The 22,008-nt window shown below is 41.5% G+C and overlaps 1 protein-coding gene across 1 annotated transcript in view; it reads left to right on the top strand.

Moving 5' to 3' along the window:
* ttyh2l (tweety homolog 2, like) overlaps positions 1-21,560 on the top strand; it is a 36,156-nt gene extending 14,596 nt beyond the window's left edge. The window contains exons 4-14 of the mRNA XM_049561911.1: positions 4,208-4,428; positions 8,552-8,647; positions 10,188-10,260; positions 12,485-12,554; positions 12,664-12,719; positions 14,278-14,370; positions 14,466-14,558; positions 16,376-16,518; positions 16,677-16,862; positions 16,943-17,021; positions 20,430-21,560. Of these exons, the coding sequence (XP_049417868.1) occupies positions 4,208-4,428; positions 8,552-8,647; positions 10,188-10,260; positions 12,485-12,554; positions 12,664-12,719; positions 14,278-14,370; positions 14,466-14,558; positions 16,376-16,518; positions 16,677-16,862; positions 16,943-17,021; positions 20,430-20,510 (1,191 nt within the window). The 3' untranslated portion in view covers positions 20,511-21,560. The remainder of the gene's footprint in view (positions 1-4,207; positions 4,429-8,551; positions 8,648-10,187; positions 10,261-12,484; positions 12,555-12,663; positions 12,720-14,277; positions 14,371-14,465; positions 14,559-16,375; positions 16,519-16,676; positions 16,863-16,942; positions 17,022-20,429) is intronic.
* The last annotated feature ends 448 nt before the right edge of the window (positions 21,561-22,008 follow it).

The following is a 22,008-nucleotide window of genomic DNA, read 5'->3' as shown; positions in this document are numbered from 1 at the left end:
GTGAATTTGCACTTGGAGGGAGTGCTGCTGCTGTGAGCCTCGAATCAGTCAGTTTCATTTAACAGGCGTGTCCAATATGGAGAAGCCTCCTTGTGACCTGCTTTCAGTAAAAGTGAGCTTTAATCCATTTTAAGAGAAGACGGGACGGTCCAGATTAGGGAAATGTGGATCACCCAGAGCAGCTAGCTGATGGATCCCATTTCTCACACTCAGGCACACTGGCTCGCAGATAAGATTCAGGGCGTTGTGGCAGGAGCTGTGAGAGATGATGAACATAGAGGTGGGGAGTGAGAGCAGTTTACTGGCAATCACATATCCCCCCCTGGGAGTTCTGGAGTGGAGGATGGGCCTGTATCTTTGCTTCATCTCCTCAATGGATACTCTTTCTTGCTTACGAAACCATTAGAAGCATCCACTTTAGAATTTAATCAGGCTGTTTGAAATGTGACAGTGTCAACAAGACTGAGATATGTTTTTATCTCCATTGCAGTGGGTTTTTGTAGCGTGGGAATGAACAGTCTTCTCCGAATACTTGAGTGTGTTAAAGAAGTCACCGGTATAATGGAGGAAAGATGATAGATTAAAGTGGGACTACCGCAGAGAGCTTCAGATTAGAGTTCAGAAGCAACATCTGTTCAGAATTAGTGGAGCCTCCTACTTGGTGTAATGTGAAATGTACTGTTCTAGAAAACTCATTGTGGTGTGGGTGGTGTGTCCTCTTAAAACTTAGGTCCTTTTTCTAAAATCTTGTAGGTTTCAGAGGTCCCTAGCAGTGTATGTGCTCTTCCGATAACTAAACTTTTCTGGTTAGAAATTGTTTTATTGTAGAATCCCCACCCTTCAAGGAACAGATAAACATTTTATGCTTTCTAGCTGAAAAGCAAATTGAGAAGATCAACACTATTCTCACATCTGTCTGTTAATTACAAGGCTACAGCCAGCATGTGATTAGCTTGGTTTAGCACACCGAATGGAAACAATGGGAAACAGGTTGCCTGGTGTCATTTACTCTGGGGATGCTGGAGACATGTTCCCACCACTTTTTGAAAAGGCCAGTTTTTAAACCTTTTAAAAGCATAATTTGTTGAAAATGGTCTTGCAGTAAAAAAAAAAAAAAATGTTAACTATCAAATGAAAATGCTTTGAGAAAAGTTTATTTGCATAATAAGAAAACATACAATACAATGCTATTATATACTTGTATCCCTTTAGCCCACTGAAAGTGAACTCAGGGCATTGCTGTAAAAGAGCTTAATGCTCAGCCAATTTTCCCTGAATAAACAATGGGTTGAAATACAGGAGAAACAAATGTGCATTGTCCAAAAATGTAACTGAAACATGCATGCCCTGATCAGTAACTTAAACAAATTCTTAAGATTATTTTTGGGGCGTTTTTGCCTTTTAATGATAATACAGCTGAAGACTGACAGGCAAGGTGAGAGAGAGAGGGGGATGACATGCAGCCAAAGGCCGCAGGTTAGAATCGAACCTGGGATGCAGCCAAGGAATCAGGTGCGTTAGAGGTCACCCCAACTTTAGCAAATCCTTGATACAGTTCCCCCTTGTCCAAGTTTTCCATTTTCTTTCTTTGAACATCGTAACACATAAGTGCTAAAGTCCTGGGGTTTATAATTGAAATGAATAATGTGTCACTGACATGGCATGCACATTTCAACGAGGTTTTCCAGCTACATCAGCTGATCTCAAACAGCCAATCAACTGATGGAGCAGCTAATTGATGACATGATTCCTTTTGATGAAACTAATTGGCAAATCTCATTCAGGGCAGCCTATTTAAGCTGCTCTGGCTTGCCCACTGTTGCTGCTTCCTCTGCGAGCTGCACTGCAGCCCACCTCCACCCCAGCTCCTCCTTTTCATGCTGTATCTGACTTATCAGTGTCATTTCTGTTTGTCATTGATGCTTCTCTGTTCTGTTCCTGGGGGGTCTTTGCTGCTGCTCCTTACGCCTTAAGGCCAAAACACACCGGCGCTGTACGACGCACGTCAAAACAGCCGCCCCCATTATTTTCTATTTACAAACCCACACCGGCGGTGGCTCGATGCCCGTCGACATGCCGCGCCGCGGCACTTTACGCTATTGTCCTATTTTTCCAGCGTCGCCACCCTTGAAAAAGCGCTATTTTGTACTTCCCAGCTTCCCGGACTGGGGTGTGCAATAGATATCTGGTTGACACCCTGCAGCGCGATGCTTTTTGTGTGCGTTGGGGGTGGCACTTGACTCGCGTCAATGATGCCGCCATCATATGACGCCGCCGGTGTGTTTTGGCCTTTAGGCTTTTCATGTAGGCGCGTGGAAGGGCAGAAAGGTGTGCTCTCTCTGCCTTAGGTTTTCCTCGTTTGTGCATGGAAGGTCAGAAAAGTTTGCTCTCTCTGCCTTAGGTTTTCCTCGTTTGTGCATGGAAGGGCAGACAGACAGGTGTGCTCTCTCCACCATAGGCTTTCTGCATAGGCCTAGGAAAAGGCAGAAAGGCCCCAGAACAAAGTCATACCACCAAATGTAATACTGCAAATGGAAATAAAGTTTTTTCTTTGACTAAAGTGGTCCTGACTGATATATCTGAAAGCATTACAAAATGCCTAAGAGTCTTACTGTGTGATATTCCACTATAGTTTCAAAGTTTGAATTGTCATCTGGCGCCTGGATTTTGTGTTTTTCTTTACATAAATAAAGACATTTCTACCATAAATTGGTTCATAAAAGTTCACAGGAATGCAGGAAATAAAGTGTTTGATGATCAGATTTTCTTGTGAAGGACACCCAGACACTTCCAATGTTATAATGAAATCTATGGCCTTAGTAGTATCTGAGGGGCATGCCCTTTTGGAGCGCCGCTTTTTCCCAACCCACTGTAATTATCTACTCTGACCTCATACTGACCCTTCCATTACATTGCCTAAAATTTGCACATCCTGAAGGCCGTTCAAAAATGTTCTTTTTTATTTGAGCCCTTATGTTGACACCGCTTTTCAACACAAAGTGACACCCTTGCCTAGTTCGATGAGAATGTTATAAAACCTGCCTCCTTCGTTTGCACCTCTAAAGCTTACACATTCACACATTATGTCCTGTTTATTTGATCTTTTCAGAAACATAAAAATGACAAGTCGCCATTTTGCATTAGGTTGTGTCTTGGCTCTGAGCAGTAGCCAAGCAACCATCAGAGACTAACCTGCTTATTTTTTGTAGAGATTAAAAATACAAGATGAAATGTGTCAAGTTGTGAGCTTAAGGACTGCTGATAGGCTAATTTTGTGACAGTTGGGCAAGCTAGCTGTTTCCCCATTTCTAGTCTTTGTGCTAAGCTAAGCTAATAGGCTACTGGCTGTATTCTAATATAAAGAAGTAAGCGTATTTCCCAAAATGTTGCACTGTCTCTTTAAAAAACAAGGAGAAAGTGTTTGTCATTCTGCAAACTACATAAACATGTTTTCACAAATATTAAACTCACTCTAAAAATCCTATCTGAGATTCAGTTGTTTAGCATTCATTCATGTTTTGAAAGACATCTATCAATTTTGGAGTGACAGCAGGTTTCAAGCACATGTTTTCAGTTTGGATGGCAGGGTTACCATTTTGTTTACATCGACAGAATGGATTGCACCTTTATTGCCCTTTCTTAAAATATCTGTATAAATGGGTCAAGCTATTGTGGCTGTGACTCTCTGTGAAATGCGGCTACGGCAGAGAAACAATTTCCCCCCGTCAGCATCGGGCTAAAATTGACCGGTTTCTGGTTCCATTGATGCTGTGAAAGTGCAGGCGTTTACTGCATCACATTGTTTTTGTTCAAACAGAAAAGTAAAATGTATTTACTTTACTCCGCCATGCCTCCTCCCACTCTATTCTCACTATCAAAGACCCCTGTGATAACAGGTCTCCCCGGTATTGTTATCAGTATTCCACTCTAACATTGTTTACCTGAATAAAACACACGGTTGAGGAGAAAAGTTAATCTTCTCTCGAGGGAGTGCTCCTTTGGTTCTTTCACCTTTCTCTATATTTTCAATCTTCCTTTTTTATGAATATTATGATTTTATTTATGTTCCTGTTTCTTCCTGACCCTGTTTTCTTTCTGACTCCTCTTTACCTCCCCTCCCTTTCTTATTCTGTTTCTACCATTTCCTGTTTACTTTTATTTCTTCCTTTCTCTTATCTTCTGTTTTTTTTTTTTTTTTATCTCCTAGGTTGGAGGATCTCTGGGCAATGTTCAAACTGGACTCAAGCAGCATCTGGAACGACTGGATGAGATCTTTGCCGCAAGGTCTGACTACCTGCAAGCTCTGCGCTTCATGCAGTTGATGGTCAACAACGTCATCCGCGAGATGACCACTCTGCCGGATATCAGCAAAGCTAATGTTGACTTGGCAGCAATTGCTGACCAAACAGCCTTTGTTGAGTATTACAGGTAGGTGGAGCCTTTGTTCCTCCCCTGGGGTGATTGACAGTGTTTTATTTCATCCGTGATTGGCTGAGGTAAACATGCCTCTCAGAATGGGACTATAAGTGATCCAGTCCAGACGCAGAGCAGATGGGATTTTATTGATCCTCCCTCCGGAACACAGACCGGAAAAGCTATTTTCTCCTGATTGCTAAATAAATGAAAGCTGAAATTGAGCTTATTGCCCACTGTGCAGTTTGAGCTTTAATACTTAGCTCTAACAGAATGTTATGCTGTTGCTATTAGACCATAAATGATCTTCTTACCCGCAGACCACTGCTCACATTGATTGTCATTATTATTTTGATGTGGTTTTCTCTTTCGAGAACTGTGTGCTTTTGAAGAGGGGGCTGTGGGAATGTATTGCAAGGCCAAAACTAAAATTCAATAAACAGGAAAATAAATAATAAACTCAATCAACAACAAAGTAGTCCAAATGAATAAAATATCCGGCATTAATTCAGGAGGGGAGTGTTAATTTATGAGGCTCCAAACGCTGCTGCTCCAAACTGTGAGTGTAATTTAATAGCGTCTATATTTCTCAGCACATAAAACTTCATAGTGCTGTTATGCTGTGAAGTTTCACATTTGCAACCTGTTCATTACAGTACTGTAGGAGTATTTTGGAGTAAATTGGAAGGAGAGACCAGCAGAGAACAGATTTAGGGTAGTACGGAGCCTTATGCAGAAGGATTTGTTTGATATACATTATAGACACAAAGTTAATCAGGGAACAGAGCTTATCTGGATGTATGTTTGAGCTAGTGCTATAGTGATTCCAAGTTGATGTCTTCTCATCAAATTCATCCCATAACTCCTGCCTGTCCCAGCAGGTTGCAGCTTTAGAGGACGTAAATTGCAAAGTGCAAAGCTCTCACTCTAAAAAACGCGTTAAACACTGAAGTGCTATTAATTCTTCAGCTTGATTTCAGTTTAAGGCAATTGTTAAAACACATGTTGAATCATATTTGTCACTTTTTATTGCATATTATAAAAGTGTCAATTCCACAGTACACGCTGTTGAAATTACAATAAGCCTGTGCCCCCAAAAGTGACAAAATATGCAAGGCTCTCACTTATGTAACTGTGAGCAGCATGATGATTAACAGCACAGTTTATTGTTGTGTTTACTTGTTATGAGGCTCATCTCCCTGTGTCTACGGACAGTTGTGTTAGTCACCTAGCCCCTGGCTTAATACAAGATAGGCAGTCTTAAATAACCTCCACTGCAGCTCCATTTGTTTTACTTTCTGCCTAAATGGGCATTTCAAAGAAAGTGTTTTTTAAGTGTTTTTGCTTAATATTCATGCATATCTCCTTGACTGTTATAAATAAAATTCCTTCCTTTGTTATGTTTGGTGTTTGTTAAAAGGAGATTTATAGTTTTCAACTGCATAACGAATGTGAAGGAGTTCTACACATGCTGTAGCTTTAGAGGTGCAAAGATAGAATGGGTGTTCAAAGGGACTTCACTGTTGGCATCGAAGTGATCTAAGAAAGCAGATGATTCATGATTTATGACCTCAAGTGTCCATCTTGCTGGAGCAGACAGTAAGTGTGTGTCTGCACAATGATATAGCAAAAATGTCTGCAGAGCTCTTCAAGGTCTAAATCGGGCCTTTTATTTGTCTGATAGAAACGATAAAGCCTGATTGGTTGATAAAATAAGCTGCTTAAGACTTTATTTGTTTAATCTATTTGTTTGATTTGAACATTTTGACTGGAAATGAGGAATCTTCATGTGTTTTCACTCGTCCCGTCCCATCCTGTTCTCATGAATGCAATATTTCAAGCCCTGGGAGAATTTCCCTCAGATTTGGCACAAACATTCTCTTGGACTCAAGGTTGAACTGATTAGATTTACATTTTCAAAGTTCAAGTTCACAAGTTCACAATCCTCTCATTGTTGTGAATGCAATATCTTAAGAACGCCTTGAGAGAATGTCCTCAAATTTGGCACAAACGTCCACTTGGATTCCAAGTTGAACTAATTAGATTTTCCCAAAAAATTCATATGAACGTCTAATAGGATAAAATGATGAGTGTTGACATTTTATATCCCAAAAGGTAAAAGGTCAGCTTCACTTTGACATCATATGCTCCGCAAAAACACATTTTAGGCCATTATTCAACACCATTACTTACATTTGGTCAGATACTGAATTGGTGACACTAATCTTGGGTGTCCACCTTGACTTTGACCCTTTGCATAGATCTTCTGTGCTGTAGGTTGAGAATGTGTTTGAAACATCCATGTTTTAGAACAGTGATTCCCAACTGGTCCAGCCAAGGGGTCCAGATTTGTCCTCAGTCATTTGTTCAAGGTCCACAGAGTTCAGTGTATTCAGACTGATAATTGGGTTGTCATTGAGCTAGTTGGCTGTTTCTGTCATATAGCTCTCCATTGGTCACTCACTCTACAGCAGGGAACGACACTTCAAAGTAGAAGCTCTCGGCTGGAAATTCATTGTACTTCAAAATAAAGCAGTTTTTTTTTTCAAGCTTGACATGTTTGCAGGTTGTGTCGGTGAAGATTCTCAGTCATCCAAGTCATGGTGATCATAAGTGCTATATCATGGGCAACTGGACTTGCTTGAGTTTCATTTCAACTCTCATCCAAGAGGCTTCTTCAATTCTAACATGTGAGCTCTTAGTTTCAGTGTCGTTAAGGTAACATGTTAGTTGTTGCCCCATCTGGCCATCTTGTGTGTCGTTTGCGAGTCACTTGCAGTCCATTCAGAATGGACCTAGGACCCTCTTTTGGACCATGACCCACTAGTTGGGAACTGCTGTTTTAGAATATGTAGCTTTTTTGCAGCAACATATTTGAAGCATTGTCTGCTGCCATGGCTACATATGATTCTGGACAGACATGGATGTAAACTGTAACTTCACTGTTTGGCGGCGGCACACAACCATGAGGTGATAACTCTTGTTGATATCTAACTTACATACGTGTCTATATTTTCTTCTGCACTTCTCTTTGAGGCAACTATAGAGATATTAAGTTCCTTTGACCAAGCACAAAAAAACCACAGTTGCATCACTGATAGTGTCTTTTTACTGACATATTCCTAGCATTAATTTCATGCATACATATTCCCATATGGTGTGTTGTTCTGTCCTATCATGAGATCAGATCTTCTTTTGGACTACAGTCTCCACTTTGTGCATTCTGACACCAATCTCCTGGGTGTTGATTGAATTTCATGTAGCCATCGAGCTATGAACAGCCTGTGGCAGGGCTTTATTGATGAACAGCAAATGTTACGGCCAGGCCCAGTGTTATTCGAACAAGGGGAAAAATGACACCATTATGTTGTCCAATATTGTGTCCTCCCTTCCCCATTCTGTTTCTGAAATCATCCTGTCCCTGTGCTCAGGGAAACAATCTGCAGTTCTGTTTATGCAGATGAAGTAAAGTGAGTTCTCTTTCAGTGTTTCTCTCCATCCATATGCCCTCCTCTGTGGGCAGAGGAAGAACCAGTCTGCAGTCTGTCAATGTCTGTTTGGGTACATCCAGACTTTGTCACATAGCATGAATGAATCATATTCTCCAGTGACCTTTGGTATACAGATTTACTACAGTACTTCACAGTAAGTCCCTGTCCATATACAGCATCTTCAGAATTCACCTGTTTGTGTGACACCCCGAACATCAAAGTCTGTTTTTTTTTTCTTTGTCATTGCTAAAAGATTTATGATGCTACCACATCTTCTGGAGTTAAGAATGAGTCATAAGCATTCCCACGTGGTTTCATTGGTCAGAACACACACACGCACACACTATCCAAGTCCAAGCTGACTGTAGGCCATTCCTGTGAAGGACATTTTCAGAGCTTAAAAAATTAATGCCTATGGATTTGTGGTGTTGAATTATTAAGCCAACAGGCTGGAAATTACCTGAAACAGATGGGCTCTAACTAGAAGACAAGAATGCTGATATACAGCACACACAGATCTCACACATTCGGTCTCAAACATATGTTGGGCCAGCACTTCCCGAGGCTTGCGCATAAAGTATGCTGTCTGTGAGCGAAAGTGATCAATCAGGGTTGTTATGGTGATGCTTGGTTTTCCTGTCTCGTAGATGGCTGACCTATCTGCTGCTCCTGATCCTGGATCTGGTCATCTGCTTGGCTGTGTGCTTGGGAATGGCCAAGCAGTCTCGATGGCTGCTCATCACGTATGTACCCCGAGTGTGTATGTGGACGTACTTGCTTTTCATCTTGTTTTTCATCTTGTTTCTGAGGCTTTTTATTTTCCCTTAGCAGTCCATATCTGTTCTCATAGGCCTCTGCCGGGATCAGAGACCGCAGACAGGCAGGGCACCAGTCAGCCTCTCTGGCACCATATAGGTCACTCCATTAACAACACCAACGATAGCATTACATTGTCAAATAGCACAGATAATGGCACTGCCCTTATGCCTCTCCTCAGTGACTTGCCTTGTATTTCCACCTACAATTAAGGCAACGTTATAGCGCTATGCTCAATAAAGCTGACCGATCAGTTTGCTGAATATAATTTTCAGATTTGACACTAAAATAGATCATAACCTTGTTGTTTATTCCCTGAACAATAAAAAAGAAGCTTCCAAAGCTCTGAAAGAAATGGGAAGATTAAGAGGAGGAACGTTTGATTTAGCAAATTGCAGCCATCCATTTAAACCAACGCCGATGTCTGACAAGCAAATCCACAGTCCAGACTTCCCATCCCATTTGGCCAATTTAGTGCAGCCTACGTGTCAGTGTTAGCGGATGATGCCCAGGATCCCTCTTCACATCTCTCTCTGATGGGCCTTACTAATGCCTATTGATCGCACGAGCAGGATGAACCTGCTCCCTTAACTAATTATTAAGTGCTCTCAGGCTACTTTATTGGTGCTTTCAAGAAGGTCCGAGGAGTGAGTTGAGAACAGAAGCCCTCTGCAACCTCTTTACATCCATCAGGGAGCCATTCCTCCTCTTTTTACTGGTTTATATCCCTCTAATTTACAACACTTTCTCAAGCTTCTGCCAGTGGTCACTAAGACATGCTGCTTAATCGTGGGAAGATTTTTTTTTATGTTATTTTTTTTCATAAAACACCCCCACAGTGTGAAATGTGAAGACCCAGCTGAGCTCTTCACTCTTTCCCGACAAAAGAGGGCGTAAAAGACAAGAGGTCGACAAGCCAATACAAAGTGTGTGGCAGCCTTTGATTGACAGCGACATTGCGCTGTGATTGACAGCCATGATCGACAGAGAGTGCAGCCAATTAAGATGTTACTGGTGGGGTCCAGCAGAGCAGAAACGACAAAAGACAGAGATGGAAAGCCCACAGACCTCAAGTATTATCTTTGGTTATGGCCTTTTGAGACCTCTGTTGAACAATTTTCAACTTATATCTGAGTAGAATTTTTTTTTCTGCAGCTAACAAGTGAATTCAGCCAGGAGTCATGAGTTAATTTATCTTCATATCACTCCATAATAAATTGAATTCCAGCCGTATCGTCTAATCTACGATGCCCCAGTACAAAGTGCGAGCCGGGCCTGTGTCTTTAGGCGGAAGGAGAACAATTCCCGAGCAAACGCTGAAAAGAATAAATCAAATGAGAGAGAAAGAGCTGAAGATCATCGGTACAAAGATCCGCTAATTCATCTGCTTCTCCCCATGTGTCTTTGTCTTTGTCTGGATCTCTCCGTCAACCCCATCTCTCTTTCCCGTTTGCTGTTTTCCTCCAGGATCATGGCTTTTGTCGTGCTGTCTCTGATCCTGAGCTGGGCCTCACTGGGAGCAGGCACTGCTACAGCTGTGGTGAGAAAACACAGTATTTTCCCCCTCTTTCTTTAAAAGTATTGTTTATGCATTCGTTTTAAAAACCCAGTTGGTTCTTTTTTAACCCACAGAGTTGAATCCACAGACATCCTGGTGGACAGTGGTTCTTGTATTTAGCTTCCCACCTCATGCAATTACTTCCCGAGGGTTTTACTGTCAATAAGCAGCGTGTGTTCTTGGACATCTCTCCTGGTTAAAGAGTGTCTGTATATGTTTGTTTAGTTTACGGCAAGGCGCTTTTCTATGGTCGGTCATGCAGTAAAGCTGATTACAAGTCCCGAGCGTTTTAGGTTTATCAACCCTTAGCCCCGCCGTTGTAAACAAAGCTGTTTCTAGGATTAATTACGAGCTCTGCTTTCTTCAAAATCTCTTCTTTTGTTGTGTTCAGCTTTATCTGCCTTTCGGTCCCCCTTATTTCTGACAGATTGTTCCCTCTTCCTGTCTGTGCACCATGTGTTCGGCGCATCTGGGCTTAGGGTGTAATGGAGCTCGTATTAGGGGCACTGTCTGGGGTACACAGAGTATCCTCCTTACTCCCTGCCTTCCTTCAGACCAACTGTCTCCCCTCCCTGATCTCCTTGCCTCCCGCAGATTATCCCATCTGTGCATTATCCCACAGGAATTTACATGTGGACAGCTGTTTTCCGTGAGGCAGAGGGGGAACAGAATGTTGCAGAGGTGGGGTTGACAGCTGATTTTAAGCTGAATTTAACCACACAGGTGTGAAATAGACATATCTTCCGGTTCTCTGTGATTGCAGAGCTTCTTTGCAGTTTTAAAGCCTGATTACCAATATCTGAGGCTTAGTTTAACCCATTATATTAGAAGACAACCCCATTAAAACCAAAATATGCATCTCTTCTGTCACTGTCAGTCAGTTCCATCACAGATGAGCTGAGGCAAATTTGCTGAATAACTGTACCTGCCTGGTTATTAATAGGTTGGCCGTCCTCCATACAGAAGTGGATGCATCAAAGAATGTGGTCGTCAGTAAAAGAATCTGAATATGGGACAGTATGCAAAACAAGTAAACTTGTTGCACCTGTACATCATTACTCAAAAACGGTGCGGTTCGAAAACATGGTGCATCTTGAAAGGAAGGTAGATAGTGGTGGTGTCCTAGAAAATGCTCATAAATTTATACATATTTGATGAGACGGAGCATAAACAAAATGTCCCCGGTAGTATAATGAGATAGAGATGAAGGGTAACATCCTAGCAGTGCCTAACACACACACACACACACACACACACACACACACACACACACACACATTGCTGTACAGTTACCGCTGACAACAAATGTCATGTGATGGCAGTGGTGTTTAGAGATATATTGGTAATCCAAGGTGGAATAAGCGTAAAACTACAAAGCAGAAACGAAGGTTGTGTTTTGTTTCTTCCTGGATTTCATTAATCATCGCTTTGTGGAGTTGGTCGAGCTTTGCTTTACAATAACAGTTTGTGGAAAGATACTTTTACTTGATTGGAGCTGACATGAAAAGCAGTGGACACAAGACTAGATTGGAAATAAATGGCACGAGGCTTTGATGTATGAGTCTGCGTCACAGCGGATTTCCTGATCCCTTTGAACTTGATCAATTTCAACAGCGGCCTTTTATTTCCTCTGTCTCTTAATTATGCATGTGCATGAGGAATTATTTAGTTACTTTTGTTATTTGCCCTTTTATTTGGTGCCTTCTTTTTCCTGCTCGAGGACAGACTAAGTGCACAGAGGCTGCGTGACCTTAACCCTTATTAGTTTATGCATGCACACATCCAGGTCTCCATGGATGAATGTGAGAGCATGGAAATATTTAGTAGATTTCACCCGTGGTCAGCAAAGCGAGTAATGCTGTACATGGTCAATATAGCCTGAGATTTATTCCTTCATACCACACTTTTTTCTTTGCGTGTGTTTTTTTTAATGCATGTGTGTGTGTGTGTGTGTGTGTGTGTGTGTGTGTGTGTGTGTGTGTGTGTGTGCATGTCTGCGGGCACTTTCATTTGGCTCACAGTCAAACAAGGCTAAAAATCTTGTAAAGCAAATACTTTGTGTTGTTGAGAGATTGTCTAAAAGCGCTCAGTGCAAATTTAGTGTAGTTGCAGCACAAGAAATTGGATCTCGTTCATAAATAAATACTGCACTCTTTCTGGTTATGCATACTTGCATAGATTACAGCGTGCTGTTGTTTTCCTACAGGGCACCAGTGACTTTTGTGTTTCTCCAGACAAGTTTATTGTTAACCAAACCAAGGATTTCCTCAGCGCAGGTAATTTATCTCTACAAACAGAATTGCACAGACACAAGTTCTCTGTCACTGAATGTTTCGACACAATGCTAATCTCTCTCCCTGTCTCTCTATTTCTCTCCCCCTCCAGATGTTGCACACTATTATTTGTTCTGCAGCCCGAATCTACCAAACCCTTTCCAACAGGTATCGACGAAACGTCCAAAGTCTCAGCTGTCTGCTTACACGTGTAGTTGTTTACCGAGAGTCACAAACTGGAAAATGTATTGCTATTTTAAAATGAGTTTTTCCTTGTTAGACGCCAGGCTGCTTAGATCATTATCGGGCCCTAATCGGATCGGTTCTGAAAAATGATCCCCCAACACTAATTTAATTACTTCAAGTGATAAACTTTGATCAAAGAATATTCCTTTTTTCATATGTGGGTCTCCAAAAATTAGCCGTATCTTTTACCCTGTGCATAATCTCAGCCTTGGGGTATTCTCACTGGCAGCATTTTTTAGTTATTTATTCAGTTTACTGTATATCATGCATAAAGGCAGCTAGTGTTTAAAGGCAACTGGAAAATCTTGAGGAAATAGGAAGAGGAATTAAGAATCCTGAATTATTTCTATGTATAAAGACATCTGCCCATCACTTTTTGCATTGATGCTTCAGCAAAGAAAGACCTAGATACCTCAGACATTCCAAAGAGGCCAATTATTGGTGCTTGAAATGCAGGTGCATTAAAAGTGGCTCAAAAATAACTGTAGAGATGATACAGTTGCACACAAAACCCTTGCAATGTGAGCATCACAACCCCAGAATGTAATTGATGGCTGCTATTCATTAAACACTTACTTCCGAGGCCTGCAGATTCAGCCATATAACCTTGTGAAATAAAGGAAACACTCCAGTTGTTTTTCATTGTATTTCTCACTTAGCATGGGTTTACATCTGTGTATCTTTTGCCGAAGCCATTATGGCTCGGAAATAAATTTTGCACGAGGCAGTTAACAGTTAACGTCGACTTTGTGTACATGACCAGGTGCGCCACATGATAATGTTTTTAAATTCATGAACCGGACGATGAAGTCGGCCTCCGCGATCGCCTAATCTATCACTGAACCCAATGTGAAGTTGTGGAGCACAGAGAGTGAATTTATGGCCACTTACTAATGACAAGGCTTTCTTTCTTGAGTAATGCGCCACCTTCTCACCATGCACAGTTCAACACTTGCATGTTATCATGCAATTTATGATGGTGTGATCCTGCAGCTTCGTATTATTCATACACACGATTCTTTCATGAATAGTACTGTAAATGTATGGCATGTATAAAGGGAATTTGTCAAGGATAAACCCATGACCAGTAATTATTAAAACCTGCATGCTTAGTTAACGTCGCCGCATCCATTTAGGGATTAAAAGGACGCCTGTTAAGTAGGTAAGGATAATCTATTCCTCCGATGACCTAGTTGATATAAACATTGCTCTTTTGTTTGTGCTTGCAATGTGGTTGGTGGGAATGAGAGGAGGGACAGTGACTGGTGGGCGAGACGGTTTGTGGCGAAGGATAATCTGGGCCCACGTATCAGTCTGGAAAGAAATGTGTCCTCCGTTAAGCGCATTATAAAGCCTTCTTTGACACCAAATTACTTGTTGACATGCTGCTCCCAAACAATGCTCCCCTTAATGTGATCCTCTCTTTGTTTGTTGTGGATGTCTGTGCGTGTGATGTCGGTGGGCGATTATGTTTACGCAGTCTTTGACAGTCTGCCAGCGTTCTTTGACCACCATGCAAATTCAGATCCAGGGCTTGCTGCAGTTCTCGGTACCCATCTTCCCCACAGCTGAGGTAAGTGTGGCTGTCAGACGGACTATTACACCAGACTGTGGAAAAATGTGTATCATTCTTTCGTCTCTTTTAAACCCTTTTTTTAATATATACAGAGAGACCTTTTGGGGATCCAGCGACTGCTGAACTCCACCGAGTTCAGTCTACACCAGTTAACAGCCTTGCTCGACTGCCGTGGGCTACATAAGGTAAGGTCAGATTCCAACCAGGACACTTTTTAATAAGTCTGCTTTGTAGCATAGCTCAAAGCTGCTTAGAGGACCAACCTGACTTATTTTTCAACCATATCTCTAACATGTTTATACACTTTATTGCAATTGTCAATACACATTGTATCAGTCAGACCAGCTCTATTCACCACCCCCAGTTTTTCTCACTGTAAAATCTAACTTTACACCTGCAACTTTCAGATTGTCAGAGATGTATCTGTAAAGGGAATAAGGCATCTCAGTGCTGAAATGAGTCTTTCTCGCTGCTGTGATTGCAACACAGGATGTAGGCTTTTCGATCAATAGAGCCTTTATATACACAGTATACAGCATGTGCCGCAGCTGTGTCATTCTTTTAAAAAACGGAATAGAGATGAGGTTAGGTGGAGGGTGGGAGACTGTATTCAGAATATCAGCAGGGTGGTAACTTGGCCGCAAAACAGTTTGTATCATATCTTATGAAAGATTCTGCACATGGTCCATATGATAGCTTATGTCAGGTCGTGTTTAGTATAAGAACTGTGGTTGGGCATCCAGCGTGATGTGATGACGTGATGTTAAAATAACTTAACGCTGACTTTTGCTTTTACACGAAACACGAGCAGCAGGCTCCCGGGTCAAAGTCCTGTGTTTGTTTGACCCTTCCGTCAACCCCAACCACCTCCCTCTGCAGCCTTTGCAACTCTTTATACTTTGTCACCTGACTTCCTCCTTTTCTCCTGTCATTTTGAGAGGACAGCCCGCAGCCTGATCACAGCCTCCTGCCTTACGATTGCGCGGGTTATAAACACATTATAGTGCAGTACTTTTTGGGTATAAAGCGGTGCAAAGATAATGTTTTTATTAGCATTGCCCTGGTTCCTGGTAAAAGCTAATGTTAATGTTAGGCTATAAATGAAGTACACCATGGTAAGATGACTTTAAACCCACCACCACAACAAGGCTATTAAAGTCATGCCCGACATGATGATGTTTTCTAGTGTTATGTAGCCAATTGTAAGTGATTGCCTTTTTCAAGACATGTAAAAGCGTCAAAAATTCATAAGTGGGGTATTTACTGACATACTTTGAGTCGTAAAACAAAAAGAGAACGTCTCTTGAGCTTGTTTTAACCGCAGACCTTATTTCAGGCATCAAACCATAAAACCTATTCAAAAAACCCATTGACTTCGAGACGAGGGAACCAGAAGTGCAACTCATTTCTGAGGTTTTAGACTCATTCCTGCAGCACTCTATAAGTAAGAACAGTGAATGAGAACAGCCTGATTTGGTGGATGTAAAAGTGAGGATGTTCGAAGAGACTCAGTAACTCTGACAACATACACAACCAGGGCAACAAGCGAAACAAACAAAGAATGCATTTTAAACATGCATGTCATCAGAGTAACATGAGGGTCTCTGTGGAAAAAGACTACATTGTGTTTGTGTGTATAAAGTGCATGTGAAGGCATGGGCTGAGCATTTCTGTCACTGTGGTTCCCCCTCCCCCCACATCAGCTACATTAAGAGAGACAGTAAGAGTTTCAAACAGCGATCTAATGTTGTTTAGAGTCCTAAGAAAAATGAATTACTTGACTGAAAGTGAATTCAATGTCCCCAAAAAGTGACATAAATAAACATGTTTTTGTCCATCAGTGTGCCCATGTCATGTTTGTCTGTAAATTCCATAACTCAAATCACCCTTTTTCAACCTGGAATAGTACTGAGTTCTGATAAAAGGGACTGTATTTGTGAAAAGTAATGTTTTACGGGAAACTGTCAATAACCGACTGTACTTTGTGCGTCCATTCTTCTAGGACTACCTGGATGCCCTAATGGGTGTGTGCTATGATGGGGTGGAAGGGCTCCTCTACCTCTCTTTGTTTTCCCTTCTGGCTGCCTGTGCACTCTCTGCCATGCTGTGTGCGATTTTCAGAGTGTGGACACTAATGGGCAGCAGGTCAGAACCAAGCAACCCCCTTATCCCATTACGCACTGCCCACAATGCACTCCTGGAAAGTGTTAACACATGCACTCTCTCTGTTCCTGTTTTTGTTTGTGTGTTACGTGTGTGTGTGTGTGTGTGTGTGTGTGTGTGTGTGTACCACTTTCATCCAGGGACAAAGAGTATGACGACATAGATGAGGAGGACCCATTTAACCCCCAAGCCCGGCGGATATCCTACAACCCCAGAAGGTCCAACATCCACAGTTTCTGTAGCTATACCAGCAGCCTCGGCAGCCAGGCCAGCCTTCACCCTCCTCCGCAGTCTGCCTCTAATACCATACCACCTCCTGAATACATGTAAGCTGAATAGATGATGACAGCATGGTTGTGTCTGTGTGTTTCATTGCTTACTTCTCTTCTTTCTCTCTCCGTCACAGGAATCAGTCCATGCTGTTTGGAGGGAGTCCTCGGTATGAGAATGTGCCGCTCATAGGGAGAGGATCCCCACCCCCCTCGGTGCGTTGGCCCTATGAGGCTCTAGTGTCCCTAGTGTGATGACGATGATGATGGCACTACTGACCCCGACAATGCTGCAACACTCACAGAAAGCATGCATAGCAGCACCATGAACACAATACATATAAAATTGCACTGTCAACACTGACTGAGGAGAACAATGTGATGGAAGACTGCTCTCTGCTGGCCATAGACTGAAATGCATGCATTTTTTTTTTAGCCTGGTGCCATCACACACTGTCACTACTAACCTCTGAACATATGCTCATGTTTGCTTCACCACTGACTTGGATCTTATTTCTAATTCTTGCAAAGCATTTGTAAGACTATGCAATATGTCTGTGTGAAATAACCATGGCTTTTTGTCAGATAAAGAAAGTGCAGCTATCTAGTTTTAATAGTAGAACTCACAAGCTGCTTTTCAATCTAACACTAGAGATCTGTTTTGCGTTTCCACCGCAGACAGTACTCTAAAATGTAGACAGGATTGTTACTTGATAGTAGTTTTGTCACTGCTCCATCCAGCTTTTGCTGTATTTCCTCTTCAATGATGCAGAGGAACGTCTGCACTTTGCTTTTTGTCCATGGAACAGGAGTGCACGCCAACATTACAGAACAAAAAAGAGCAGGCTGAGGTGTTTGAAGCAGGGGTGTAGTGCTGCCGGAGCACACAGGAATGAGGCGCCGCCAAATGAGGGAATAGAATAAGTGCAGTGGGCATAAACCGGGTGACATTCGTTTACATTTTTCAAGTGCTTGATGATCCAACTATTAGCTAAGCGTATGTCATGCAAGAGAGCCACTGAAAACAAATGGCATGGACATCATGTTGACACTTAAGTTGTGTTAATTGAATAATAGTGTCAGCTCATGCATTGGGTAACATGCAGGAGATGGTGAATTAAATTGGTAACACTTTACTTGAAGGTATCTACATAAGAGTGACATGACACTGTCATAACTATGACATGACACTGTCATGAACATTATGTACATGTCATAAACATTTAAGACTGCTGTCATTAAGTGTCATTCGGGTTTTGTAACGACAAGTTGACATTGTTTGGGTTGTCTTGATTATGACAACTTGACATTAATTAAAGTGACATCACCAGAAGTCGTCTTTGTCATGACAAGCTGACATTAAATTGGTTGGGGATGTCCTTATAATGACAACTTGACATTAACATAAAGACATCTTCTGGTAATGTCATCCTGGTTAATGTCAACTTGTCATAATAAGGACATCCCAAACAAATTTAATGTCAGCTTGTCATGACAAAGACAACTTCTGGTAATGTCACTTTGATTAATGTCAAGTCGTCATAATCAAGACAACCCAAACAATGTCAACTTGCCATTACAAAAACTGAATGACACTTAATGACAGCAGTCATAAATGTTTATGACATGTACACAATGTTCATGACAGGTCCATGACCGTGTCATGTCATAGTTATGGCAATGTCATGTCACTCTTATGTAGATAACTTCTTATCTTATAAAGATGACAGGCAGCAAAACATCCTTTCATTTTGTAGTTATAGTTGACTAATTTATGTAAACTTGCCACTATAGGAACACTGGTTATAGTCCACTGTAGTCTGACCTAGAGTGTTGATTCTCTATTGACCAATCAACAGACTGCAGTGTTTCTACCTCCACATTTTAGTATCACATCACTGTGCTTAGTACCTCAACAAGGGAGTGACAGAAAAATAGGTCAGAATGAAGTGATCCTGTTGGTATATCCACAACTTTTGCAAACTAAACACAAAAATAGCCATTCTAATGTGTAATGAACTGAACTGCTCGGTGGAAACGAGGCTTTAGTCTAAAAGCGTGTGGTGTGTCTCCAGAGCTACATGATAGATGACGCTGGTAAATCCACAGTTAAGGTTTCTTTTCGTTCAAGTTTCTCTTCTGTTAAGTTTTCTGTGTGCGTGGCTGACTCAGTGCTTGAACTGCATTCACAGCGAACCAAAGGCTTGAAAACACCTTCTGAGGCAAAGAAAAAGAGAGAATGTGGACCATTGTTTAAAATTTAAGTCTGCCTCCGTGAGACACATCCTTAACAGGCACCTGTGTGTTTCATTTGTTTGTGTACCTGACAGAACTTATTTATTTATTCATTTTTGTGAATCAGCTCTGCGATGCATTTTACTTTTGCTTTTATTTAAGCGGTTTTTCAAAAACAGGTATCTTAACTGCTGAATATTAACCAGTGTTTTATAACTAACCCTTTTGTTATTTTCATTCTTTTACTCAGACATTTAAAAACCGTAAGTTTTTTTGTTGTTGTTGTCAAACTTCTTCCTGATTTGTTTGGTTTCATTTTCATTCCACTCCTTGACACAAAGTCTGGGCTTATGTGTGTAATAATGCTTGCTATGCAAAATGTTTTAACCAAAAAAAAAAAAACCCTTAAAGCTCAGCTGTGTGACCTCTGACCTTCTGGCACTGTTTTGATGTGAGCGTAACTTATTCTGTGACCCCTGACTCACCCTCTGTCTGCTCTTCACCTGCTCTTTAAAGGAACAGTGTGTAGGATTTAGTGGCATCTAGTGGTGAGAACTCCAGATTGCAACCAACTGAAACTTCTCACATATGAACTCTCGTTAAGAATTCCTTCTTTATCTGCAGAGGTTTCTTCCTCTTCAAAACAAAGGGACCAGGTTATTAAAATTGGTCGCAACACTGAACAAAGCAGTTTCACGTTTCTCTGATGCTGTTTAGCTCATCGCAGACATGCGGCTAGCCCAGCACCTGCCAGTGTGTGCTCACCTTCTTCATCTAGTGACTTAAGATCCAGATGTTCAGGAGGTTTTTACCAGGAGCCGAATTATCTGCAGAGGTCTCTTTCCCTCCACAATAAACACAGCTGGTGATTTAAATTGGTTAAAACACTGAAATAAACAGTTTCACGTTAAAATTCAGTGTTTTTTTAATGCTGTTCAGCTGCTTACTTTGGTGGCCGGCGCAAAAATGCAAATGGCCGTATTTAGAGCCAGTGTTTGGTTTGTCCATTTGGGGCTACTGTAGGAACATGATGCTGCAACATGGCAACCTCCGTAGACAAGGACCTGCTCCCTATGTAGATATAAACAGCTCATTCTAAGCTAACGAAAACAGTACAATTCCTATTTCTGGGTGATTATACACCAAAGAAAACATACTTACTATAGTCCATTTCTGCCAATATATCCCCCTAAATTCTACACACTGGGCCTTTAATTCCCCGGCAACATTAAAGTACCATCCCCAGATTCCACAACCTTTTAATGAAAGAACAGCTTATCCTCTGAGCTTGAATCAGATCATCATTTTAATGTTTAATTTGATTTGATTATAAAATGTTTTTCAAATGCAGATGTGCTAAATTGTGTTTTCCAATCATTTCCCTTGCAGTACTCGCCCAGTATGAGGACCACCTATCTATCTATGACTGACGCCCAGATCAGACACTTCGGGACTGACTTCCAGGTGTAGCCTGCAACCTACTGAATCCTTTTCAGAGAAACACTGTCTGAGACTCTGGGCTCTCACCGAGGAGGCTGTCTTCATGGTGTACTCCTGTTTACTGGAGCTGCAGCTGCTGTCCCACTCTGAGACGTGAAAGCGGGCCACACGAGACATTGACCTCAGTAACTCACCAGTGCAGTGCTGCAAAAGCCCAGCACGCAGTTGTTAACAGAGACGGCCTGTATGGGTTCGTCTCAAGACTGCTGTTGATGTTGTCTTGTGTGGAAACACTGTTACTCCAACGTTAGCATTGATATGAGCCACATTAAGAGCCTGATTGGATGAAAAATGTTTGTCGCTTTTTCCTGTATTCTGATGGCCTGCATGGATACAATCATCGATACTGTCAGTATTTTGATATGAAGTAAGATGGCTGAGTATGACCCATAGACCTATCATCACGGCATTTTGATTTTTGCAAAATCCCCCTTGGCTGCAACTTAACTACTTCATTTTTTAGACCTTTGTGTGACTTTTAATGGTGTTAAGTACTTACCACACCATATTTTAAACCTTTTCTAAATGATAAGAAAAATGAAACCATATTATATGGTGTGGTTTTGTTGTGAAGAGCCAAAGATGCTACTAAGTTGATATCTGTGATCGGTTTTATCTTTCTAGATAACTGCCACAGGTTTAAGCATCTCATCGTTCTGTATTCATGTATGACCTGCTGATCAGGGATGAGTCAAATAGTCGTAGCTGAGAGGTGTATTATTGTTTTGCTACATGTGGAGACCATAGCAGTTGCATGTGGGTAAAATCCCCGAGACAAAATAAGCACAACAGAATGGGATTTAATTCACCTCCAAGCATTTATCTCTGTGCTGTAGAGCAGTTGGTAAAATATAAATTGAATTTGTAGAAATTTGAGGTTTGCTCTCAGATCCATCTGCCCCCAGAGAAACTGTTTTCTTCAGCGCTGGAGAAATCTGCTGTGTGCTGTTTGTTGTTTTGGATAATGTATCAAAGTAAACTCATGTTTGACCATAAATGCTGTATTCAGACGTGTGTTATTGTGTCATTATTTTTCTACTTACTATTTGTGATTGCTCTTTTTTTTTTACTCTCTAACAGCCCAATGATCAGTAGAAATGGGTTTAGGCTAATTAGGATTTTTAGTGTCCAGTATTTAAGGATGCCGCAGCAGGCAGTGTCCTCAGCCAGTATCATACATCTCCACTCCATAAAACATTTTACAAAAAGCTATAAGAGAGATGTCAGCAATGACAGCAGGCTGGGCTCTGTCCTGGAGTACACCTGTGCATCGTCATCATTTCGCACACCTTACTAAAATGAGCTTTTCAGTGAGTTTAAACAGGGTGGATCGTGAGGCAATTAGCCCTGGGGCACAGATATGCAAATGGCCCCAGTGCTGTCATTTTGTGGTCATTGTCTGTCTCCCTCTGGTTGCTTTATGTCTCCTTTTGGTTGCTTTATATCCCTTTGTAGTTCTGTGTAGTGA

This window comes from Epinephelus fuscoguttatus, linkage group LG19, assembly GCF_011397635.1.
Source record: "Epinephelus fuscoguttatus linkage group LG19, E.fuscoguttatus.final_Chr_v1".
NCBI classification, from domain to species: domain Eukaryota; kingdom Metazoa; phylum Chordata; class Actinopteri; order Perciformes; family Serranidae; genus Epinephelus; species Epinephelus fuscoguttatus.
The sequence above is the reverse complement of the archived record's forward strand: the minus strand, read 5'-3'. Positions and strand labels throughout refer to the sequence as shown.